The sequence below is a fragment of the Prinia subflava genome, chromosome 9, assembly GCF_021018805.1.
Source record: "Prinia subflava isolate CZ2003 ecotype Zambia chromosome 9, Cam_Psub_1.2, whole genome shotgun sequence".
Lineage (NCBI taxonomy): Eukaryota > Metazoa > Chordata > Aves > Passeriformes > Cisticolidae > Prinia > Prinia subflava.
In genome coordinates, this window is record NC_086255.1 from 23,739,109 (window position 1) to 23,763,465 (window position 24,357).

A 24,357-nucleotide genomic window follows, 5' to 3' on the forward strand; every position below is an offset into this window, starting at 1 on the left:
TAGCTTTCCTCATACAAAAGCTTCTGGTTTTCACTTACACTGAATTCTTATTTCCAGCACAGAGGAATGGTTTTCCATAGTGGTACTTTCTCATATTTAATGTAGATCTGTATAAGTGATTCCAGGGTATGTTTTGATTGCCATGTTCATGGAAGGGCCTTAGATCAAATGACAATCAGAGCTTTTTTTTTCTTCTTTTACTTTATATATTTTCAAATACTAGTGAATAATTTTGTCTCCTTGTTTGGTTTTTCTCAGAAAGTATCTCTTTCTGAGTTGCTGAGGCAGGATAAACATGGCATTGTCTGAGCCTCTCTCTGTGCATTGTGGAGGCTGGTTAGTTGCTTGGGATCTTGCACGGAGGTTGCTTACAGATGGGGCTTCAGGTTTTGTTTTTCCTGTGGGGATCTTCACCCCACTGACTGGAATCCACTGGAGATTTGTGTTTTCCTGGTGTGGAGAGTGTGAGGCGGGCAGAGAGATGCCCTTCACTCCCCTGGCCCGGACGGACTCTGGCTCTAAAGCTGAGGCAGGATGCAGGATGCAGGATGCAGGAGTCCTTGCTAACACCATGCCCCTGTGCCCTGAGGGAGCCTGGGGCTTGGGAGGGAGGGAGATTGCAGGCAGACCACATCCAATAATTAACACCTAACTTTGAGGTCAGTTATTGCTTACTTGCATTTCATTATCGTGGAGTACTCGCAGCAGAGGGAGTTTTGGCAGTTATTTGCCAGTTCTTATTAATAAGTAATCACTACTGGGGATTGTGCTGGCTCATTCAGTAGATTTATAGTGCTGCACTGAGGCATGAGGCTGTTTCTTAATATCTGTTCTTTCTTCCCTCCTTCGCTTACCAAACACATAGCCTTTATTTAAACTTACTTTAATGAAGACTCATAGGTAAAGTGTGCTCAGGTCTGCTGTTTTGAAAAGCCTGTTAATAGTGGGGAGAACGGATAGTCCTGTAATGAAGTAATTTCACATTTAACTCAGGACTGGACGGATGCCAGAAAAATGAATTAGTCACATGTGTGGATGGATTTTGGTTTTTATAGAGAATGGTGGAACCGAGCCAATTCTCGATATTTTTCTGCCAGTTAAAATATTCGGCAAAACCTCTCACGTGTACACACATAATGAATTGCAATGCAAGTATTTTTCTCCCCATGGGAACTTTTCATGGTTACGAGAAACAGAAATGTTGAAGGCAGGGAAAATGTCTCCTTGAAGCTGGTTCAGTGTTCACCCTGCTGTGTTATTAACAACATCCCATGGTGGAGGACTGTATGCTGAGAACACGAGGCTCTCCTGAGTCTGTCACCCTTGTGACACTCAGCAGGCCTGCTCACCTTGTCTGCTTGGGGTTTACATCAGAGCTACCAAGCCTTGCTTCCCTCCACGTTTGGATCACTGTGCTGTGCTCTCTTGAGGTGAGAAGCTGAGTGGAACTTGCAGAATGAGCTTTCAGAAAATGGTTAATAAAATATTGAAAAAAAGCCTGAAAAGACTTCATGTAGATGGATTTATGTTGAAAGGTTGTGTAATTTGTGATCTATAACTTCCTTTTTAAAAATCCCATGTTTGTGTCCACTGCTAAATCTTGATGTTTTGAAATCCAGAAAAGATGATGTTGAGTCAGATTGAAGTCTTTGTAAGGAAAATGGCAGGGTGTTAATCTCCCAAATGAGCTGCTCCTCTTGGATCTTACAAAGATATCTTCTTTCAGACAACATAGATTTTTTAGGAATGTAGATTTTAAAGTTTGAATAATAAACTTTGAGCTGTCTTTTACTGTCATGAACAGCAGAATTCTGACATTTCAGTTCAGTTTTCTGTGTTCTTTTAAATTTCTTCTTGAAATTGCTCATTCCTAAGACAAGGTCAACATACATTGATGAGACTAAAGTCCTAGTCTCTACTCACTTAATTTTTGATTAACCTAATCTCAGCCCTTTCATTTTTTGAAGGTGTTACAGAACTAATTTCTGAGGAGCTAAATAGTGAGTGGAAGTTATTATAGGGGAGGTGGGAGGAATTCATGCCCTGAAAGAGGGTCTAAATTGGATAGATTTAGTCCACAGCCATGTTAATTTAGAATCACAGAAGCTGATTTTGGTGGGGGGTGAGATATAGGAGTCATTTTATCTTAGTTGATTTACTTGTTCTAAGGCAGGATTAGCTGTACTTGTATTTTGTCTGACAGGCATTCATTCAAATGTTTCTTTAAGTCCAGTGAAGAATCCAGACTTCCAGCACAACCCACTGCAGCATATTGCTTTCTCATTCTTAACTCCTAACACAGGAGGGACCTACCTGATGTTGACACTCTTTTTTCTGAGGGATAACTCCATGGTCTGGGCTTGCAAAGAGGTTTGAGATGTTTCCTTGAAAAGTCCTTTATAAGTATAAAATATGAACAACTCTGGGGCATGCTTGCATCATTAATTCATCATGACTTGCTTCTGTTGAGGGCTTTTATGAAGGAAGTGTGTTATATCCTTAATGGCAATAACTCAAGAAAAGTAATCTGATTGATCAAGAAAAATGTTCCTAACACAAAAACCACCTCCCTCTGCAGTGTGCAAGCAAAGTTAAAGGAAGATTTATTGGTTGTTGTGCAGGTCTGACTTGGAATTGCAGTTTAAGTGCTATCACCATGAAGACAGACAAATGAACACAAACTGGCCAGCTTCAGTCCAGGTCAGCGTTAATGCAACCCCACTTACCATCGAACGTGGAGACAACAAGACATCTCATAAACCTCTGCACCTAAAGCACGTCTGCCAGCCGGGGAGAAACACGATTCAGATCACAGTCACAGCGTGCTGTTGCGTAAGTACACCAGCTCAGGGCTGCAGCTGCTGATGCTGAGTCTGCTATTTAGAGCAGTTTGCAAATGTTGCCTTAGCTGAAAGAGCTTTACTTTCATTTTTTTTCCATGCCTTTTTCTGGTAAGGTTTTTACTTAATGATGTTGACACAGTCAGAGTGCTAATATGGAAATTTTGCTGCTTAATTGTTGCAGAATGTAGTGGCGTCCTTCCAATGTCTCTTACAAGGTTCTAGGGGAGAAGGGGAGTTTCATCTCCTACCTTCTCATGTGTGCCTGCGTAACAAGGTGCCTGAAGTCTGTTCATGTAGAAGTAGATTATTGCAGTGAAGACTGTTGATGGTACTAATTTCATTTACACAATGTATTAAACGGTCTTTGGTTTGTCATGAAAACATCAACATTGTAATCATTGGTGCTGGTGATGCTTTTTCAGATACCTTTTCAGATGAAAAACTCATATTCAGAGATGCAATCCAGACCATTCAGCTTTCCCCTTTCTCCTGTTCTATGTGTTAGTTACTCTTGGGGATGAGTACTGTATTTTTAATGCAGACCATTCTGCAAATCCAGTCTGAGCTTCTGACTGTTCTCTTGTCACTGACAATAGGGCAAGCTGCCTGCTCTCACAAGGTCACAGTGTGAGGCACTTTGACAAGACGCCATCCACCCACTTTGCTTTACTTCACATGGATGTTTCCCTGCATAATGTCATTTATCTGGTGGCTAAGAGCAGGGGGGCAGCATCCTGTGAATCCACAACGAGCTCTGTGTTGGGTAAAAAGATTCAGCTGATTCCAGGCACATCAGTGGAAAACTGGTTTCACAACTTCCAAGTAGTCTGAGGGCAGGCAGGTAGGCTAGACTGTGTCAGACAGTACAGGGTTTTAAAAATAAACCCTGATGTCAGAGATTGATGTGTCAGCTGTACGTATACTGAATATTAAGGAGGGAGAAAATGCCAAAAATCCTTGCTTTTTTAAGCCTTCGTATACATTTAGCATGGAGCACTGCACAGTGTGCAGAATATCCATAAGGGAGCGTGTGCGTTCAGCAGAGCAGAACCAGCTTTTATGTTTAAGCCTCAGGCTCTCACAGAAACCAAGTGTCCAAGGGGAGAGTGCAGCTCAGTTTGGGAGTGCAGTTAACATCTGTGTTTGGTTCTCTCCTAACAAAATGTGTTTCCTTGCAGTCACACTTGTTCGTGTTGCAGTTGGTGCACCGGCCATCGGTTCGCTCTGTACTTCAAGGTCTTCTAAAGAAACGTCTCCTCCCAGCAGAACATTGTATCACCAAGAGTGAGTTTGCATTTCGTGTGGGTGGTGACTTTCCAGAATGCCTATACTCAGTCGTGATAAGCTATCTCTACACCACGTTTACTTGTTTATTGATAACCTTAAGCTGCACTTAAAGAATTTGCAGAACATGATGTGGGTGGATGAATCCCTGGTATCCTGAAATGTTAATGACGATTTGGGTGGAGGTAGCAAAGTTTCAAGGACACAGGCTTAGTTCCTAAAGAGGACTGTCCTGTTCCAGGAGAATCTCTCTGACTTTTCCCCCATATTTGTTTTTGACTCACCAGTAAAGAAAGATTAATTGTTTCTTTATCTAGGGCTGCTTTCGGTGCTTGTATGACACCTAATTTGGTTAAGAATATAGCTGATATGCATGTGTGATGGTTTTTCTGTTCAGGAGAATGCTCTAAATTACACAGAAGACACTTACGTGGGTATATTGTTCATTCAATTGTCCCTTAAATGTTGAAGTCATTTCTTATATGTTCTTCAATGTTAAAGAAATTTCAGATTTCTGTGTTAGAACTTACAAAACACTTGTGCTTTCTCACATCTATGCCCACCTTCTTCCTAAACAGTCAAGAGGAACTTCAGCAGCGTAGCAGCTTCCTCTGGCAATGCAACACTAAATGGGGAGGATGGAGTAGAGCAGACGGCGATTAAAGTGTCTCTGAAGTGTCCGATCACATTCCGGCGGATCCAGCTCCCGGCCAGGGGTCACGACTGCAAGCATGTGCAAGTGAGTGGGTGCCAGAGCCTGGCAGGGATCCCTCAGCCACGTGTTGTCACAGTACCTTCAGCTTGGTTATCCCATCAGAGCACCTAATAAACACATGGCATTTATGTCTGTAAGCCTCAGCAGTTAACTGCATATATGTTGAATGTAGAGGGGAAATGGAGGATGTTTGGTTTAGTTTTCAGGGCTAGGAGGCTTTTTTCATGTCAGTTTTACTTTTGTCTAACTGCTTCATTTAATACACAATTTTCCTTTTTTTCCTTTTGTTTTGTCTGGTTTGTTTTTTTCCTTTTTTGTTTCTTTCTGATACCTAGTGCTTTGATCTGGAATCTTACTTGCAACTGAACTGTGAAAGAGGAACTTGGCGGTGTCCAGTATGCAAGTAAGTGCAACCATACTACACAAAATGCAGTTGTACACTATTTGACCAAATTCAGATCATGTTTAAGATCGTGAAAGGGAGAAGAAGGAAGTTCTAGGAAATAAGGTTATATATCACATTTACTTAAAGAGCATAAAGTCCAATGAGAATTCCTACAGTACTTTACCACCCTGGATTATTAGAAATTTAAAAACATGTAACGAGATATTTTCTCACAAGATTTCGTTACAGATCATCAATGGGTTGTGTAGGGTTCAAAAGAGGCTGACATATTTATACTGATGAGGTAGATATCTACAATCCATAATAAAGCTAATTTTTTTAAAAAGTAAAAAATTTCCAAGGAGCAAAAGCTGGAGTTGTTGCTTAGAAGAAAAGAGGGATGGATATTTTGGCATAATGTCAAGATAATGTTTTGACCAAGGAGTTAGTGTGCTGCAGAAAAAAAGGAAGAAAAAGTTGGAAGTGGTTACAGGCTGTCCATCCTTGTGTTTAACTGGGCAGAAAAAACAGGGGCAGTTCAGTGTCTGTAACCTCCTGCGCTGAGGGCACAGGGTTGGGACATGCTCCAGCCTCAGCTGGGACAGCTGGCCCTGGGTCTGCACAAGTTTCCTTGGGCCCTTGCTCTGCCAGCCAGTGTCAGGTACAAACAGCAGTGGGGATTTCCATTCTGGCTGTTCTGCAGACGTGGCAGGCTGGAGACGAGCTTGTTTCCATTACTGTCCATGGTTGAGCCATGTCCTAACACACAAGTGCGCTCTCCAAACTGCCCAAATCTTTTCTGTCTTTTACATTTGGCTAAAAATATCACAAGAGTTGGATATCTTGCTTTCTTAATTCATGTATTCATGCATGTAGGCTAAATTTCTGTCCTGTGTCTCTGAGCATGAGCACCTACATTCAGATCTAAGTGCCTACATAGCAAAATCATTTCCAGTGTTGTTTTGTTCTGTCCCCATCTGTGCCCATCTTAAGCAGAATAGCTGTAATATGTAGTTGCTTTGAAGCCATAGTACTGTGGAGCTCAAAAAAAGAGAAAGATCTAATTAAAAAAATAGTGCTAACTGATGTTCACAGGAGAGATCTGCTGTGTTTGAAAATACTTTAAATTTGCAACGTATTTCACTAACAAAAATTACTTAAGGAATGCGAACAGCTTGTGGACACACACACAAGTAGATTCATCCTTATTTCGTGTGTTTGATGTAAATATCCTGGTAATGTAGATGTAGAACTAAAACTGTTTGCCCCAAATCATTCTTTCCCTAGCAATATTCTAACATGAAGTTTGGTTTGTTTTTTTTTTTACTTTTTAGTAAAACTGCTCTCTTGGAGGGCTTGGAGGTTGACCAGTATATGTGGGGTATTCTGAACGCTATACAAAAGTAAGTGATCTCTCTCCTGATATCCAAGACTAACAATTAGGAGATATGGTAATGAGTACTGATTAGATCTTGGTGATTAAACTTGAATATTCTATTGCATGGCACCTTGATGGACCAGGTGACAGAGTCAACCAGTTTCCTAGATATTGTTTGGGTTATCTCTTAATGGCAGCCTCACCACTGAGGCAAAGAGAAGAACCAGAATGGAGGATTAAATGCTTTCTTGTATTTAAAAGTAGTCCCTCTGATTCAGAGGTGGTAAACCACATCAATATGTGTGGATTTCATTGTGTGGATAAGCACAGAAATGTGCTCTCATGGTTGCCTTTTTTTAAATTTGCTTTTAGCACACTCTTGAGGAGTAAAAGTTCTTAATGTTGTATTACACCAGAGCATTTTAGAACATTGGTTACCATGCAGATTCTTACGGAAACCTCAGTAGAATTGATTTAAAAAAACTCAAATGATATGCTAAATTTTCACATTCTTTTACAGCTCCGAGTTTGAAGAAGTTACCATTGATCCAACTTGCAGTTGGAGGCCGGTCCCTATAAAGTCAGATATTCACATCAAAGATGACCCAGATGGCATTCCCTCAAAAAGATTTAAGACCATGAGTCCAAGCCAGATGATCATGCCAAATGTAATGGAGATGATTGCAGCTTTGGGTCCTGGCCCGTCACCGTACCCATCCCTCCCCCCTCCTCCAGGAGGCAACAACTCCACCGAGTACGGTAACCAAGGTTAGTCCTGCAGCCCTGGGCACCCAGCTGCCCACTGCAGCACCCAGTGCTCCAGGCAGCCTCGGGATTCGGGGTGTCAGTGCCTCTTCTCAGAGTGATGCACGAGGAAAGCAACTCAGATGGCTGCAATCCTGAAATTCTGCCTGTCTTTTCAGTTGAGGTTCATCTGTTCAATGGAGTGTATATTTTAGTGAGCATTATATTTTAGTAATATATTGTAGTTATTTTACTTAATATTTAAATTATTTGGTGCTTGTTATATTCATAGTCACACAGCCCTCCCTGAATCAAGAAACATTGTATGTTACCTTCTATGTTCATGGCCTGGCACAACATTTCTGCATGTTTTTTCTGTGCATTTTCCTTCTGTTCCACTCTCAAGTGAAAACATCTAGTATTACATAAGTAGAAAACCTGACCCATTAACCCTGCTAATTGGGCCACTAGGTTATTTTGTGGCCAGGTGAGTGACATTCCATAGGCCACCAGAAAAGGGACGGCTTCTTAAGAGCTTTTAGCTGCTTTGCAAACACCTTTACATTAGAAAATTACTTTTGAATTCCTCTGACCATGTGCTACCAGATTGAGGAACAGGGAACTAAATACAGGCAATGGAGATAGGCTTTCAAATTACTGGTATGTTGTGAATAACTCAATTATAGTGACAATTCTGAAAACATGAAACCAGAGACTGTTTCTTTTGCAAGTAACATGATATGAGTCAGTTCAGCTCTGGGAAAAGACCAACTGTTCACACTATCAGAATCCCCAAATTGATTACAAGGTGATACATGTGCTTTTTGCAGGCGTTGAAGAAAAATATAGATTGCGTGCAAAATACGGTTAATTTGCTCCAGTGAGTGCAAAACTGATGACAGATGATAAAACTTACAAGGTTTTCAAACAGATGAATGATTACTATAACAAAGCCAAGAGCACTGAATCACATTTTTCCCTCTTTTAGTAGGAGTGAAGTGCAGTCAGAGCCTGAGAACAGAGCTGTCTACTCTCCACCATATTTCCAGGAGCAGACAGGATAGCCACAGCAGTGTGGGGTTTAGGCTTTGTGTGAGCATTGCTGCCTAGACTGTTATTTTGCTGCCTTGCCCTGTGGTCCTGTAGCAGGGTAGTCCCTGCCCCTTGGAACCCCGAGTCAGCACTGGCAGGTGAAACCCCTGCTCTCCTGTTTGCCCTGCAATGGGATGTCAGTGCAGAGCACCAGATGATCCTGAATGTGTGACGGGTCCCTCCCTCAGCACGTGGCACTGCTCTTGCTGCAGAGAGGCCTTGCTGCTGCATGGCTGTAACTCCTGGGCACGCTGCCTTGTATCTTTATTCTCCATCAATACGTGCACTGAAACTTAGTGATTGCAATTACATAATGTCCTCTGATTAACAGTTCTTTAGAGCAGTGTAGGAGTAGTATTACTACTGTGGTTTATGTTTGTTTATTTCAGTTTGCAGGGAAGCATACTGAAGTTTAATTTGCAAACATAACAAATATTCAGTACTACAAGACCACATTCCAGCTGCCTGCTAATTAATTATTCCTGATGCAAGGCAAGACCAGCTATGTTCTGTGAGACTCATCCAGTCTGCAGATTAACAAAATGAGAATTAGTAAGGCTCTGCAGTATTTACATGATAGATCAAAGTCCTGACGTCTTTGAGAAGTACTCTTACATGGCTAATGACTACTATTCCTTCAAGATTAAACTTCTGCTTGTGAAGCTGTGCTAAAGAGCAAATGATGCAACTACTTCAGTTTGTCAAACTCCCTTCTTGAGTTGAATATTTAAAACTGCTGTACTTCAGCTGACAAACTGCAGGCTCTCTGTGCAAGCTGCAAAGCTGTTCTGTTATTTTAGAGCTCAGTATCATGCAGTTCACTTGCTTGTATGGAATAGGTGAATGGGTTTAGTTCGTCTTTTTGCTGTTCATAGCAAATAAGCCACTAGAGCTGATATCTGAGCTGGAATTGTAAAGAGAGGAATCCTGACAAAAAATATGAAGAGTAAAATCCCGGTATTGGGATACCTGCTTGCTTTAGAATTCAGATGAAGATCCCTGGGCTGAGGTGGGCTGGATCCATATGGACAGTGGTCATACAGTACTTGTCCTGCAGAGCAGCAGGGGACTCCAGGCCAGCTTCAAGATGTGTGTGTAAATCCAGTCAGTCAAGTGAATTTTGTAAGTTTTGTGGGAGCCCAGATTAGATATGAACACATCTTCTATGCCTTTTATGAAGGTGGTAGAGTAGTTGCTGTGATGTGAACTGGTATTCACTTCTGTCACTTACTTCCAGATTCACTTCTGCCAATTACTTTCATCAAAAGCTGAAGCAATGCTACAATCTTACTGAGTGTGTAGAAGCACAGACATAAATAACACAGGTGTCCTAGAAATAATCTGGAACTTGGGCAGTCAGTGTCAGTTACACTGAGATGGTTCCAGATACAACTATCCCATAGAATTTAATAGCCTGTTTACTTCTCGGCATGGTTAAGTTTATGTGGTGACTTGGCAGTAGTTTTTCCAAATGTCAGCAGTTTTCAATTAGTTCCAACACATAAATGAATTATTGCAGCAGCCAGTGTTTGGAAGCCAAGTGCCCTGTCCCCACTCACTCAGCACTGGGGGCACAGCATTGTCACGTTCAGTGTCACAGCTCCCTGTGCTGTGCAGGGAGGGCGTCACATCACACAGCTCCTGCAACACACTGGGAGAGATCAGCGTTGGAAACAAACCACATCTGTTTCTCTTTCAGGCAACAGTTACCAAGGTCATGGCAATTTTGACTTCCCGCATGGGAATCCTGGTGGCACATCTATGAATGACTTCATGCATGGGCCACAGCTGTCACATCCCCCAGACATGCCGAGCAGCATGGCAGCTCTCGACAAACCTCTCAGTCACCCCATGCAGGAATCTGTAAGTAATGGTGCTGGGCACGAAGGTTCTCGTTTGTGGGGGTGAGGAGCTCTCATCCAGCTCATGGACTTACCTTATGAACTGCATTTACTTGTTGTGGATTCCTCACTTGGGAAGGTGGTGAAATAGAGTAGTCTTGAGAAATGCCAGAAATGCCATTTCTAGTTTCTGGCCATTTTGAGTTTTTGGAGAAGCATTTCTGCACTTTCTGAATTGTCATTTAAGCTTGTTTATGTGAAAGAAAGAACCTGGCTCAGCCTGCTTGTATTAATCATTGTGCTTTGCTCTGACACATGAAAAAAAAGGTACTTCATTCCCTAGGCCAGCAGGACTGTGAATATCCATCTCCAAGAGACAGCTTGTTAAAGCAAGATATTGGATGACTTCAGAGCAGGGACAATATCTTCCCTGGCTTTTTCTCTGAGGGCAAAATTTGCATCAAAGCATTTTGAGGGGGAATTCTGCTCAAGTAGCATGAAAGGCACTTTTAAACTTTTGGTAATAGGACAAGCCTGCAGATTTCAAGGAGAGACACTGCCACAGGTCTGAAAATATCAGTGTAAGAGACTAAAAAATAGAGGTTCCTTGGGTCTCAGATGGTGATGCAGAACTGTGCATTGGAAAAGCAGCTTGCTCAGAGCACTGAGTTTTCTATACAGAACTTTATATATCTCCAGAAAATGCAGTACTGCAGCAACTAGGTGATAGAAAAGCTACCAGCAGCATTTAGCTCTAGGCATGGTTAGTCATCTATTTTAACTCTGTGTGTGGGGTGTGTATACATCCTTTTATGTTCATTTAAGTTGCAGGGCAGGGGGTTTAAAGTGTGCTGTTACTGCACAGGAAGGATGTTTAACTTGACAAGTCATATGTGCTGTGTCTTTAGTGAATCCTAGAAAGTACAATTTCAGAATGTAATGAGGAAACGTGGTAGCAGATGCTCAGCAAAAGCCTACTCAGTCGATGTCTCCTCGAGCTGGCAGTGGGTTTTCCAAGGAGGATGGTGAGAACTGGAAGAGTGGAGAAAGAGTTCTTCAGAGAGTTTGGAGAGAGCCCAAGTACCAAGACTCTGCAAAGGAAGAGTCCAGAAACGGGAATGACTTTACCGCTTCACAGGCTGATAAATGAGGACAAACATGCTGTAAGCGTAGTTTGGCATTGGCAAATTCCACATACACAGCTCAGTGGTCAGAATTCCCTGCATAAGAATCAACCACACAGTATTAGAATACTGTAGTGAGAGAAAATAACACCAGCCTGAACCACTCACAGCTACTTTCTTTTGACTCCAAGTCACAGGGAATGACTCTCTGCTTCCCATTACCTGACATGAACCTCTTGACTTCATCAGTTAACAGCCATACCTGTGCTGTAGTACCTGCCCTGGTGAAATTTCTGAAGTGGGTGGATATGAAGCAGTTGAATATAACAGTGAAGAATGTGTAGCTTTCTGAAAATGGGACTGTTTACATATAGCAGACATGAAAGATTCTCAAGGTTATGCATGTTCCAGAGCCGTGGGAGTGTATCTAGGCAAATGTTAATGGATTTACAGTTCTGTGGGCCAATCTGTAGCAAATCTAGTACTTGGCTATGATAGCTGGCAATTAAAGTAAACTTTTGCCTCACTTCTCCCTCATCTATCATGATACTCAAGCAATACCATTTGGGAATAGGAAGCAGTACTAAAGCAGATTCCTACATTATGTCAGTGGCTGGTTTTCTGTAATGAGGATCAGTTTTCAGGTCTTCTAGCAGAGGAGAATTATATTAACCTTGTCAATGTGGCTGTGCAGTCTTCAGTCCACCTTTGAGGACTCTGAGTGCTCCCACACAGCCTTTTCAGTGCTATAAAATCTCTGCTTTCCTCTTTCTCTCTTACCCTCTCTCTTTTGTTCTTTTCTCTCAGAATGAACTGTTTGTCTGCAGCAGACACTCAAGAAAAGCACCTTTAAAATCACTACTTTTAGAGAAATACATGCCTTTAACACATTCCTAAATTGTGTAGTTGCACATCTTTGGAGAGACACTTCATGGAAAAACAACTATAAACAAATTGTGTGATTGAACCAAGGTTTTAAGATGTTGCCTGTGCTCTTCTCCGGCTCTCTGTCTTTCCTTTTCACACAGTTGTCAGGTTTTCATAGGTTGCACTTTCTATTCACTTTGCCCATTTACAAGGTGAGTTGGGATTGGATGTTCAGCCCTTTTAGATCTGAGATCTCTCTTACTGGAGCCGAATGCTGCTGAGGAAGTTCTTGGCATTCCTATTTTGAAGGTTTATGAGGTGGCCCTCACACAGAGGTAGGCAGAGAAAGTTGATCCCTGCAGTCATACTCTGTAGGTCACTCCAGGAAATGCAGCTATTTGTGTGGGTAGGGCTGGGTAACCAGGGATGAATCAATCAGAATTTCCTTCCCTAACACTGCTGTTCCACTCCTATGGAAGAAGAAAAAGAGCAGGACCTGAAACATGACCAGAAGTAATACCTCTTCCCCAGCACAGAGTGTTGTGAGAGCTGTGGAGCAGATGCTACCTTGCAACAGTGTGAGATTGCTACAGAACAGCTGCCACAATTATATCATGTTTGTTTTCAGAAACTGTAAACAAGGTCTAGACAAAGGGGAATTCAATTAGCTCTAGTTTAGTGCTCCTACAGACAGTGTAAGGAGTGACTGAGCAATGGATGATGACACCACAGGTTCATATGCACAGAGAGCTGATATGAGCTGGTACTACTGGGAAAAGTCACTGCTCTTGTTTCTATTTTCACTTTTCCTCCCTCTCACACCAGCAAAAGTGTTACTGTAGCCATGAAATGATCTGGACCCAGGTACTGATGTGATTGGAAACTAATTCAGGGGCAGGGTGGGGAAATTCAGTGCATGTCTACAAGGTTTCACCTTGCAGACCTGGCAAAGGGGTGGACGAAAAAGTGGCCAAGAACATCTGGAGGGTAGGAAGGATGGCATCTTTTAATAGTTTTGGTAGCTAACACAGCAGAAGAGTCGGTAAAACTGTGACCCTGGTAATGGAGAGAAATATAAACCCTTGACTTAACCTGGTGGGGTTTTTCCCCACCAATAATTTTCTCAAGAGACAGAAGGAATATTGCTGTGCAGCTGGCAGGCCCTGTTGCTCCACAGCTGTACATCTCAGCACTCCTAGAGGTCACTGTTGGGCTGTAGAGTTATGTTGTTCTGTGCTGTTAAGCTGAAGATGTAGTTGTCTGCTATAAGCTTTTCTTTTATAGACTGTAAAAGCTTTAAGAGTGCCAAAGCTTCTGCCTCTAAAAACAACTCTGGAATTACCTTGCTATGCAAGCAAAGGCAACTTTGTTAGATGGTGCATTCATAGTGCAGGTCAGTGCTTTCAGGGAAAAATGGTGGGAGTGCAGGTGCAAGCTAAACACACCCCAAAGTGTTTGCACCATAGCAAACTTATCATTAGCTGAATGCAAATAGAAAATGTTCCCATCCTGAGCATTTTGCTTTCTCACTGGGAGGCTGGTGGAGTCAGTGGCCTAAGTCTGATGGATTTTGAATCTGCAATGGCTCTTCAAAGAATGTGGTGGCCCTCATTCTTACAATAAACAATTAGTCCCTATACACCCATTGTCTAAGGACCAAAGTGATTGTGTTATCAACTAAATATACATTTAAATCCTTGCCTGTATAAACACAGTGTAGAATTTCTAACCTGCTTATTTGTTTTGAAGTCAGTCTGAGAGCATATGAATGCCTGTCCTAGTTAAAATAATTATTTATATAAATGCGCCAGCGTGAGCCTTGCTTTATGCATTCAGGGATGAATTCAAGAGATTCCTCAATATAATCCTGTTTGGTTTTAGTTTCAGATTTTTTCTGGTTTCCCATGTTAACAACACTGTCATAAATTGCTTTTTACTTTTTGTTGTTATTATTGAGCTTTCTAATTGCCACACTTTCTGTTGCACATGTCCACATATTAAGACAAACATCTACTTATACTTGGACTTTTGCAAAGTTTTTGGGCTGCAAATTCTTTTACATTAAAGTGTGATGTGTGGGCAGATTTTGTACAAATGTACCCCTACGGTAAAAACAGTGTTGGAGAATGTTTTTCAAGTAGTCAAACTGTGACCCCAGTGGTGAGATGTATATCAGTGCTTTTTACCAGTTACTTTAAGCTCTCATGTGGGATAGGGAGCCAAATACCATGCAGGTAGAATAATTTCCATAAACTTTCATAATACCAAAGTACTGAAAAGGGCCTCCATGCAGCTGAGAGTGACTGTCCCAACGGATCAGTATTCAAGGTTCACTTTTCCTAAGAGTGGTGAAAAGTATTTTTTAAAATACTTGTTTCTCTAATTTTTTATGGGAACATTGTAATTAAGTTTTGTAATAACCTGCCTTTTGCTTTGCAAAGCTGAAGGCTGAGGTTAAGATGACTTTGCAGTTTGTGATATGAAAGGGTGAATACTGACATAGCATTTTACTGGTTTCTGTTGGCTTGGCTGGATGAATTTCATGCTGTTGTTGTATGTATTTGTTCTTTTATTTCAGCTTTACTTTGTCCAATATGTAGCATTCCTCAAAAAATGTTTACATTTTTTGTTTCTCCATATACCCAATTAACATGAGATCTCTGATTCTGAAGCATTCAGACACTTCTTCCTCATGGCAACAAGGTCAAGCCCCAGAGAATGCACCAGCATTAAATGTGACATGCAGCAGAAGGAAGAATTGGACTTGTGCATTTTTATTGCTTCTCTGTCATGTGAGAAAGACTTTTCCCCTATTCAGTAATAGGGTTAGGAAGAAGCATGTGGATCGGTAGTTTAGTCCCCGCAGAAAACATAAAAAACCACTAAGCTCTTGCTAGACAACTGATCCACAGCGTGAATACAAAGCAGAGTGTGGCTCAGTGTAAGCTAAGGCAGTGTACTTTGCAGTCAGCAGTGTGCAGCCACCCACAGCAGCTCGGCTCATGGTGGGGAATGTGCCTCCTGAGCTGTCAGAACCCAGGAATATCAGCGAGGAAAACCTGCACCCTTTAACAGGGGTGTTGCATTCTGAGAAGAAGAGGTGGGAAGGAGTGGGAAAGAGCTGGTGTTTGCAAGATGTTTGTAATGAGCTGAAACAGGAATAGGCTGTGGTGGCTACCGAAGAGGGAAGCTGAGCAGAAGTGATGCATTTTCTCAGTTAATGAGTTTCTTGGCATAGGGATCATTCAACAAATTCTCCATTCATTCATAACATTTTTTAGGGCAAAAGCATCTGTCTTGCTAGTGCTGAGCAGCACCCATGAGCCTCCTTCCCTCCTCTTTGTGGTGCACTGTTTTGCATCTTCATACAGTTTTCCACATTACAAGGAAGCAAACCAACAGCACAAGTCCAACGTGTCTTTCCCCTTGCAGACAACCTTCAAAAAGCTGAAACACTTCTTCCAGCATTGGGATATGGAGTTTTCCGATGGCGCTTTTTTATTTCTTTTGTTGTTGTTTGTTGATTGGTTTTGTTGGGGTTTTTTGCCGTGTGTGTCATTTTTTAGTTTGTTTCCTTTTATAACATGCAGTTACAGAGTCAGGCACCGCGAGCACTGTACCTTGTGGCCTCACTTTCTTTTCCTGCTTTTTTCCTCCTCCGCAGATCCCTCATCCCGGCAGCACTGATCAGTCCCATACTTCCATGCAGCAAGGTTTGCACGTCCCTCACCCCAGCAGCCAGTCAGGGCAGCCATTACATCACAGCGGGCCTCCTACCCAGCAGTCCCGGCAGCCACCCCCGGCCGCTTCTAGCAACCATCCACACAGTGACCTGACCTTTAACCCCTCCTCAGCCTTAGAGGGTCAGGCTGGTGGACAGGGAGCACCCGACATGCCGGAGCCCTCGCTGGATGTAAGTCTGTGTCATACTCTCATCTGCCGCCGCAGCGTGTGCTTCGCATCGCGCGGGAGGGCGGGAGGGCGGGGACGGGCCCGCTTCCACAGCACATGCCATCCTCTCATGCTTTGGCACATGGCGCTGCAGCCAAGGCGACAGGGCACTCCTCACCTGCTGGGAGAACGGACGGTTCCTGTCGGAGCAGCTGCGTGGTGTGCGAGCCACGAGCCTCTTTCTAGCACCGAGACAGGCATTTCTTTAGGCGGCAGCCCAGGCACCAGGCTGGGAGCCACGTCCTCCTCTCCCGCCTGGGCGCGGGTTGGGCTGTGCTCTCCTAGACCCTGAAGCTGTTGCAGTGCCTGGCATGGGGACACAGCTGTGTGTGGTTCTGACTGTGGCCCTGTGTGCCAGGTGAGCTGTGCGCTGAGCCCTGCGGCACATCCTGGCTGGCAGGAGGGGATCTGTGTTGGCCCGCCCTGTGACACTGCTCCCTGCAGCCAGAAACAGTCTGTGCCCTTCCATACCTGCTCTTGTGGGTGGCTCAGCAGCACAAGTTCCTCCTCCAGCATACCACATAGGAAAGTAACAACAAGGACATTTTTTGCCTCCTTAGCCACCATGGGAGCCAGCTCACAATTAAACAGAGTCTAGTTTTAAGGCCAAAAGTAGTCTTCCATCTCTTAACATCGATTCAGTGGAGTTGGAAGTTACTTATCTGAGGTATATCTCCCTGGTTAGCCATCTGCCTCCCAAAATATAAATCCTCAGCACTAGGACTGGATTTTTGTTTGAGTCATGCATTCCTGTGTGTGTATCTTCTGTCTGTTCCAAAGTCTGCTGCTGCGCAGTTAATTTTCTTAGAGATATGTTCGCTTCTGTGCGTTGGATTTATATCTGTATTTGCTGTTGCTGTATACATCTCCCCTCTCAAACAGGATGGCTGGGCTGGCAGGTAGCCTCACAGGGGAGGGAAGGGGTTAGGGGACAGGTAGAGGCTTCAGGATGCTGCAGGAGCAGTGATCAGTGAGGCAGCTTCTGCTGTTACACACAATATGGTTGTGTGCACATCCTTTGGGAACAATAGTTCATGTGGCAGTTGGAGTTCTGAACCCTTAAGGACCCTGTCTGAGCAATACTAAAACGGGAAATAAAAATGTCTTTTCTTCTAATATTTAAGAAACACACAGTATTTTGTTATGGGTCAGGCGCCCATTCCTTGGTGAGAAACAAAGCACAAAAATCTGTAAACTTACCACAGTACTGTGGTTATCACTGATAAAGGATTGCTGGTTTCTTAATGGGAGGCAAGTGCTGTACAGTGTGGGAAATAAACTTACTGGCAGTAGCTGTGATCCTGGTCAGATGGATTAATTTAATGGGTGTGTTGTGGAACCCAGCTGACTAAAGTCCCATGCAGCAAAGCAAACAGGGCACTGTACTATGGGCAGCTTGGCCCCCTCCCTACTGACACAGTCGTGGTCACTGTGCAGGAATTCAGTGAGATGCAGTCTGAGGTTTAACTGGGTTACAGAATCCACCTCATATAGATGCAGACACAGAAAAACAGGAGATGTGCACGGGTACTTCAGACAGCAGAGGTTCCAGACTGAAATCACTGGTTAGACCTCTCAGTTTGCACTTCAGGAGCACAGGGTGCAATTCTCCAAACTCTACCCTAAATCTGGCACATTGCTGTAGCTTCTGTCCCCATCACCTCCTCGCAGGCCCTGGCACTCCTCTCTCTTGTCCCTGCTCCAGCACAGCACTCTCAGCTCCCAGCAAGTCCTTGCTGAGGTTTTCACAGCAGTGGGGCAGAGGCCAGCTGTGCTGCCTGACCCCTCTGACTGAGGGAAGCCAAGGTCACCCTCACAACTAAGAAGACTTCAACCTCACACATACTGAGCATATTGTTTAAAACTTCCACTTTTCCTAAAAAAACTTTTTCAAAAAACACCTGTATACAAGAATGAGTCTCAAAGATTATTTAAATTTTAAAGAATGAGTTGTAAAATTGTAGGACAGATTCAATTTTTTTAAATTTCTCCACACTTGGTGGGGCTGCCATTTTCTTTTGGACTTTTTTTTTTTAAATGATGTACTCATAAAAAATTATGTTTGGAGGTGAAGTACATTTAAAAGTCTCATATCTCCAGTACTATGACAATAGCATTTTTACCATAAAAAAAAAAAGTGGTAGTTTAAGAAGAAGATTGCTTCTGGGAGATTCTGTTTATATAAACTTGTCATTGCATTTTTTCAAAATGCTTAGAATGCAGTAAACTTTTTTCTGCATTTCATATTTAGCTTATTGAAAAATCTGTTCATCCACATAATGTTAGAAGATGAAGTTTCATTTGCACAAGAGTAGTAGAAGCATATAAATATAGTATTTAATTGTTAAATGAAGCGATCAAGCTTTTGGTTTTATAATAATATTTGAAAACACAGAACAACTTAAAATTAATTTCTTGTACCTACTATAAAGTTTGTTAAAACAGTCCATATTTTTCCATCTTTACCACAATACCGAACATAAAAGGGCTTTATTACAAACTGTTGCCTGCAATTTTTTATATATGACACTTTTATATTTGCCTAGGAAAGGACTAGATGCTCTCTCGTACAGGGCAGAAAACATTGCCTGATGCACAACCAGGAGTTACGATGTGCTTGTCATCTGTCACATCAAAAAGAATGTGTTATGATGGTTTGAAAAGAAAATTTTATACTTGGAATACAGTATTAATGGAAATACAAACTGAAGCCCCACAGCTATTTATTTAGATACTTTAAAGCACTGTGCAGATTAGGGCATCTTCTGTTTGATGGAGTGTTACCCTTTAAAATGTCTGGAATTGCATGTAATGCTGTAGTCAAGTAAGTACTTCCAACCACTCTAAATTCCTGCCACAGAAGGGAGGACTTGCCCAGCTGCCTTGCCACTCCTCTCTCCATACTTCTTCTCAGTTTTTTTCCACTTTCCCTGATTTGTTGGTTGCTTTAGCCCTGGTTGAGTGTCTTGCTCCAGGTCACTGTCCCAGATCTTAGATCAGTGCACTGAGGAGTTACTGAGGGTGAGGAAAGGAGAGGCTGCCTCCTCCTGTAGAGTTGGAGGCTTTGGGTGGCCATTAAACTGATGTGTGAGAGCCAGACCAGCCTTTGTTGAGCTACCTTGAAGCTCAAATATGGGTTACTCAAACTGCATGGTTCAAGTGTTTATGCAGTGTTTTATAGGAAACATCCATAAGGAGCATTTCTCCCAAGTTTTTGTCAGCATCACGAGCCAGGCAATATGATGGGGAGGTGGACTGAGAAACCCTAACTGAGATGATAATGTAATTCACAGGTGAAAACTGAGTCACTGAGTCTTCCATAAGCAAGTGGATACTGGATCATCTGAGGGTGTTAGGCTTGTGATGCTGCCTTCTGTTTTATTTGGATATATTTTTACAAAAAAACAGATTCCAAGAATGTGTGGTGTTTAATCCCTTTTTTTTTTCTCAGTTGTGCTTCTGTTATCTGTAATTTTTCTTCTATCTTTGTATTTTATAGCTGCTTCCAGAACTCACAAATCCAGATGAGCTGCTTTCATACCTGGATCCTCCTGATTTGCCAAGCAATAGCAATGATGACCTTCTGTCTCTCTTTGAGAACAACTGAAACCATATGTATTCACCCATCCTTTTCACTTGTTCACACGTGTGTGGCTGCACAGCGAGGAATCTTAACACTCCTTTTCCACAAGAGAAGAAAAAAACCTCACAACTTGATCCAATGGTGCACTCCCTGCTTTCTTCATCTCAGAACTGCTTTTGTTAGCTTCAAAGACTGCGAAAGTGACGGGAGGAAATAATACAAAAGTTAAATAAATGCAGTAATCTCCGAGTCTGCCATGCTACATGAAAAAGAAGCATAGACAGTTGTGCAGCTATTGGAAACCCCATTTGATGTTCATCCTCTAGAGAGAGAGTGCCGTGATAAACATAGTGTGAAGTATCTTGGCAAAACCGAATCTTGGCAAGGGAAGAAAAATCAACAGAATGGAACTGTCTTTAATTGACCCGTCTCAGAGTGTCTTTACAATGCTTGTTCTTCCATTTTTTTTGAAACTGTATCTCCCTCTACCCCACCTCTCCTCTGCCCCCCTCCAGCCATGGGTTTGCCTTGGAATGATTGCCCTGGCCACACACAAAATGAAAAAACCACCTACAAAGCTCAAAAAAGCACAAATCCTACAGTCAAGTGGCAAAGTTAGGGAAGACACACGGGCCTGTCAGAGGGCATCAGCAGTTTAGCTAATGCGACTTCAGTAACAGAGTCCTGAGATCTTCAGGCCGCAGCCGTGGGTGTCGGGATTTCTGCAAGCGCAGGGATCTTAAACCACCTCTTGGCAGAGGATTTCTCTGGCCCAGCACACAGATTGGAAGCACCCAGGAAATTTTTTTTAAAAGTTTGCAATGTTTAGGGATTTTTGTGATTTGGTTTCAAATCAGTCCCCTTTCTGGCTGCGTTAACATCCAGCTGTAGAGATTGCTGTAATAGATCTTTTTGCCATGTATGCCATACATAATGGAAAAGAGAGGGAGGGTGGATGAAAACCAAACTGTTCCAGATTATTACCTACAGCCTTCGGTGCCCCAAGAGTTTGTGTCACTGTCTGTACTGCACAATGCATAGTAAGACAAGCTGGGTTGAAGGCAGCGAGGAAATCATTGCAGGATGGAGGGAGACTAACATCATTATCTGCATAATTATTTTTAATAATCAGCTTGAGAAGGGGCATTGACATTGGACAGACGTCTAACAGCTTCATTTTAGTTTTGCTTTGCATTCTGTTTTCGTGACTGTTACAGATACTTCAGCCTTTTCCTTTTCTCCTCCTTCAGTTTATTTTTTTAAACTTTGGCTGCTGGGATGAGCTCTTTCTCCTGAAGGACCGAGTGTGGGGAGAATAAGTACCTGTCAGTAGATTGCTACTGCCCTCCAGAGACCCTGCTGCCACAATTACTGTCTTGCCCCTGTGATCTTTGCTTCTCGTGTGGTTGCTGCTCCTGCATGAGCTTCCTATTGCTTCTGTGCCCATTTCTGTGCTCTTTGTCTCTCTCTCTCTCTTATAAATGATGTACAGTAGCTGTGTAAGAAGTGCATGTGTGCCAACTTTGCCCTCGTGGTGCAACATTTCAGCTTTTGCCCACTGTACAGTTATTGGTTTTGTTTCTTTTGATACTAAAGCATATTTTACCCTACTCCTTTTCCCAAATCCAGTCAAACACCCTTTGTTTGCTCGCCACAATGCGTTTTAAACTGAAGTGCCAGGCAAAATTTTGTTTGTTCCTGTCAGTTTGACTAGATAGCTTCCTAGCCCTCTGTGTTTAGTTTGCAATGCTGTAAATGGCATGCTCTGTGCTTACGACTCTGGATTTGCTTTCCTCACCAAAGTCATATTTGTAAATTCTCTGCATTTTTTGTTTTATTTTGCTCTTCTTGTTAACGTTTCCCACTACTGCTGTACATGCGTTGTGGTATATATATGCTAGTCAGCAGCACCTTGCTGTAGATATTAAAGGAAATGGCGGTTTAGTTCTTTTATTTTCCAGTAGGAGTATTGAATCTGTCAAACGTATTATGTAGAAATGGTCCCACACTTATATTTTTCCTCTTTCAAGTTTTTTTAAGAAAGGCGCTGTTCATTATGCAAAATCAATTATTTTAAGAATTGCTATTGTAAATATCTTTGTGAATATTTTAGTATCGTCTTTGATAATATTCAACATTTTCATGATCTGGTTATACTTTTGCTGGTGTTTTTAAATACCTTATCTGAAGAAAAATATGGGTCCTTTTTTAAAAAAGAAAATTGAGGGTTCTTTAACAGAATAAGGGAGTTGGGTTTTGGTTTTTTTTCCCCCTATTTTCTTTTGGTAAGTTAGCCCAAATTTCATATCCATTTATGTGATGAACGAATTGATACATCAGGCAGTACCTGGATAATCAGGGCCCAGCTCTGTCATGGAAACATAATTGTGTTTGCCTAGGGAAAAAGTGTTTGCCTAGGGAAAAAGAACCCCCAAGTGATCGACCGGTGTTCATTGGCTGTGGGTGACCGTGAGCCGGTAATGGCAGAGTTTGTCCGTTTGCCCGAGTGAGCAGAACACGTAGGACCAGCTGTCCGACCAGGTAAAGATGCACTAAGGCAAGCAGCAAATTGTATGGTACCACGTTTATATCGCTGTACTGGTGCTCCAGTCTCTGAAACTGGGGCAAAGACACTTAGGGATGTTGGTGGGTGGGGGAGGGAAACAGTATAGTATATTTTATTCTGCTTAGAAGTGTCTTTTTTCTTATGTAGGCTTGACAACCTGTAGAGGATCTCTGCAGAATATTAAAGATACCTTGGTGTAATACATGGTAATATGGTGTGGTGTGGTGCTGCTATCACACAATTCCTAGGAAAGACCGTTGTTCAGTTATGGATACGGATGTGTTCTGTAGCCATTTTACTGTAGTAGTTTCCCCCTGGTTTTTTGCTGGATTTTTTATATAGGTCTGGAAGTCACGTGCAGAGGTGGCTAATGATAAACTGACTTTATGCCCATAGTTATTTTTTTTCTGTTTGAGGGGTAAGTTCCTTAAGCCATAGGTTTGGGAATAAAGAAGATTTCTCACTTTTAGTTGGAACTGGTTGCTCTGATTTTTTAAATTGATTCTATTTCATGTTCCATTCTCCACTGATTCCTGAGCAGCTAAGTTAGTCACCTAAATTTAATTTTCTCTTAAACACAATATTAGTATTTTAAGCCAGGTATGTTAAGGATTGACCTTTTGCTAACTGGTAGTATTTAAACTGTGTCATTTAAAAGTACCTGTTGGAAAGCATAAAGGGAAAAAAGCCCCATAGATATTAGCAATATGTTTGGAGCAGTGTTGGCATCTGCTTTGTACAGTAATGGATAATTAAAATGGACAGTTGACATCTTTAAACTTGCAGAAAAGTTTGGTTTCTAAGCAGAAATTAAAAAAGAAAGTACAATTTTTACCCATCACCCAAATGTTGGACATTTGAGACAGTTTTAAAATTTATCTGTCAGCTACAATCAGGTACTGTATAGTGAAGTCATTATGAAAAAGCTTCTGAAAATTTAGTTATATTTTTATCTGTTCACTGCCGTATTAAAGTTTAGAGAAAAAAAACCTAGCAAATAGGGTAATCACAGTCATTTCTTTTAAAGCTTAATTATGATATGAGATTCCAGTAGTATTTTTCTTCTTTTTTTGTTCGTTTACCTTTTAATCGTTTCCCTATGGAAGTTCATCTGGGAAAGAACCCACAGAGATCTACAGTTCTGCTGCCAAGACATTATCATAGGACTGACAGTACACGCCAGTGTCTGCAGCGGAGACTCAAGGGACAGCTGTACATATGTAAATGACAAATAGAGACATGTTAACAGAAATGCATTCATTTTCCTTGGAATGTGCATTGTTTTTATTTCGCAGGAAAAAAAAAAAGCTTGAAGCTCCATCTTATGTGGAAAATGAATCCTGTTTGTTAGCGTTTGTGGAGTCTCAGCATTTGTTCCACTTTCACTTCTGTAATATACTCTGATCCTTTGTTTTGTTTTGTTTTATCGACATGTAATATTTAGCTTACGTGTACTAGTCTATCACCTGTGTATTTTTAGGGTGCTACAGAATTAATGAAGAAAAATACGGGGATTAAAAAAAAAAAATTGTAACCAAATTGATACTTTGTACAATTTTTGATATCACGATCAGAGGAGAATTAAAAAAATTACAATCTGAGGTAACATGCAAAAATGGCCATTGTCTTTGTTTGTACATTGTATGTACAGTACAATGCAATCATTTCATACTTTAAACTGGTCAGAAAAAATAATTGTGATTTTTAGTCTTGCAAAACTGTATGTAGTTAGATGATGTGACAACCTAATATTTATCTAATAAATATGTATTCAGATGAAACCTGTATATTAGGTGTTCATGTGGTTATTTTGTATTTAAAGATCAAATTATTTGACTATTGCTAGACATTTATATACTCTGTTGTAACACTGAAGTATTCTCATTTGCTCATGTTAAATTCTTTTTTCCTAAATAAATTTGCAAAATTAAGGTCTGACTAATTGGCAGCTGCTTTGTAAATTTCGAGTTTCTTTTTGAAACCA

General features: G+C 41.7%; 1 protein-coding gene across 10 annotated transcripts in view; it reads left to right on the forward strand.

Moving 5' to 3' along the window:
* ZMIZ1 (zinc finger MIZ-type containing 1) overlaps positions 1-24,311 on the forward strand; it is a 339,556-nt gene extending 315,245 nt beyond the window's left edge. For 9 of the 10 annotated variants that reach the window (XM_063405933.1, XM_063405931.1, XM_063405934.1 and 6 more), the window contains 9 exons: positions 2,622-2,832; positions 4,022-4,127; positions 4,706-4,866; positions 5,178-5,245; positions 6,562-6,630; positions 7,126-7,373; positions 10,141-10,304; positions 15,938-16,186; positions 19,724-24,311. In XM_063405933.1, coding sequence (XP_063262003.1) covers positions 2,622-2,832; positions 4,022-4,127; positions 4,706-4,866; positions 5,178-5,245; positions 6,562-6,630; positions 7,126-7,373; positions 10,141-10,304; positions 15,938-16,186; positions 19,724-19,831 — 1,384 coding nt within the window. In that variant the 3' untranslated portion in view covers positions 19,832-24,311. The remainder of the gene's footprint in view (positions 1-2,621; positions 2,833-4,021; positions 4,128-4,705; positions 4,867-5,177; positions 5,246-6,561; positions 6,631-7,125; positions 7,374-10,140; positions 10,305-15,937; positions 16,187-19,723) is intronic. The other variant, XR_010081335.1, reaches the window with a different exon arrangement.
* The last annotated feature ends 46 nt before the right edge of the window (positions 24,312-24,357 follow it).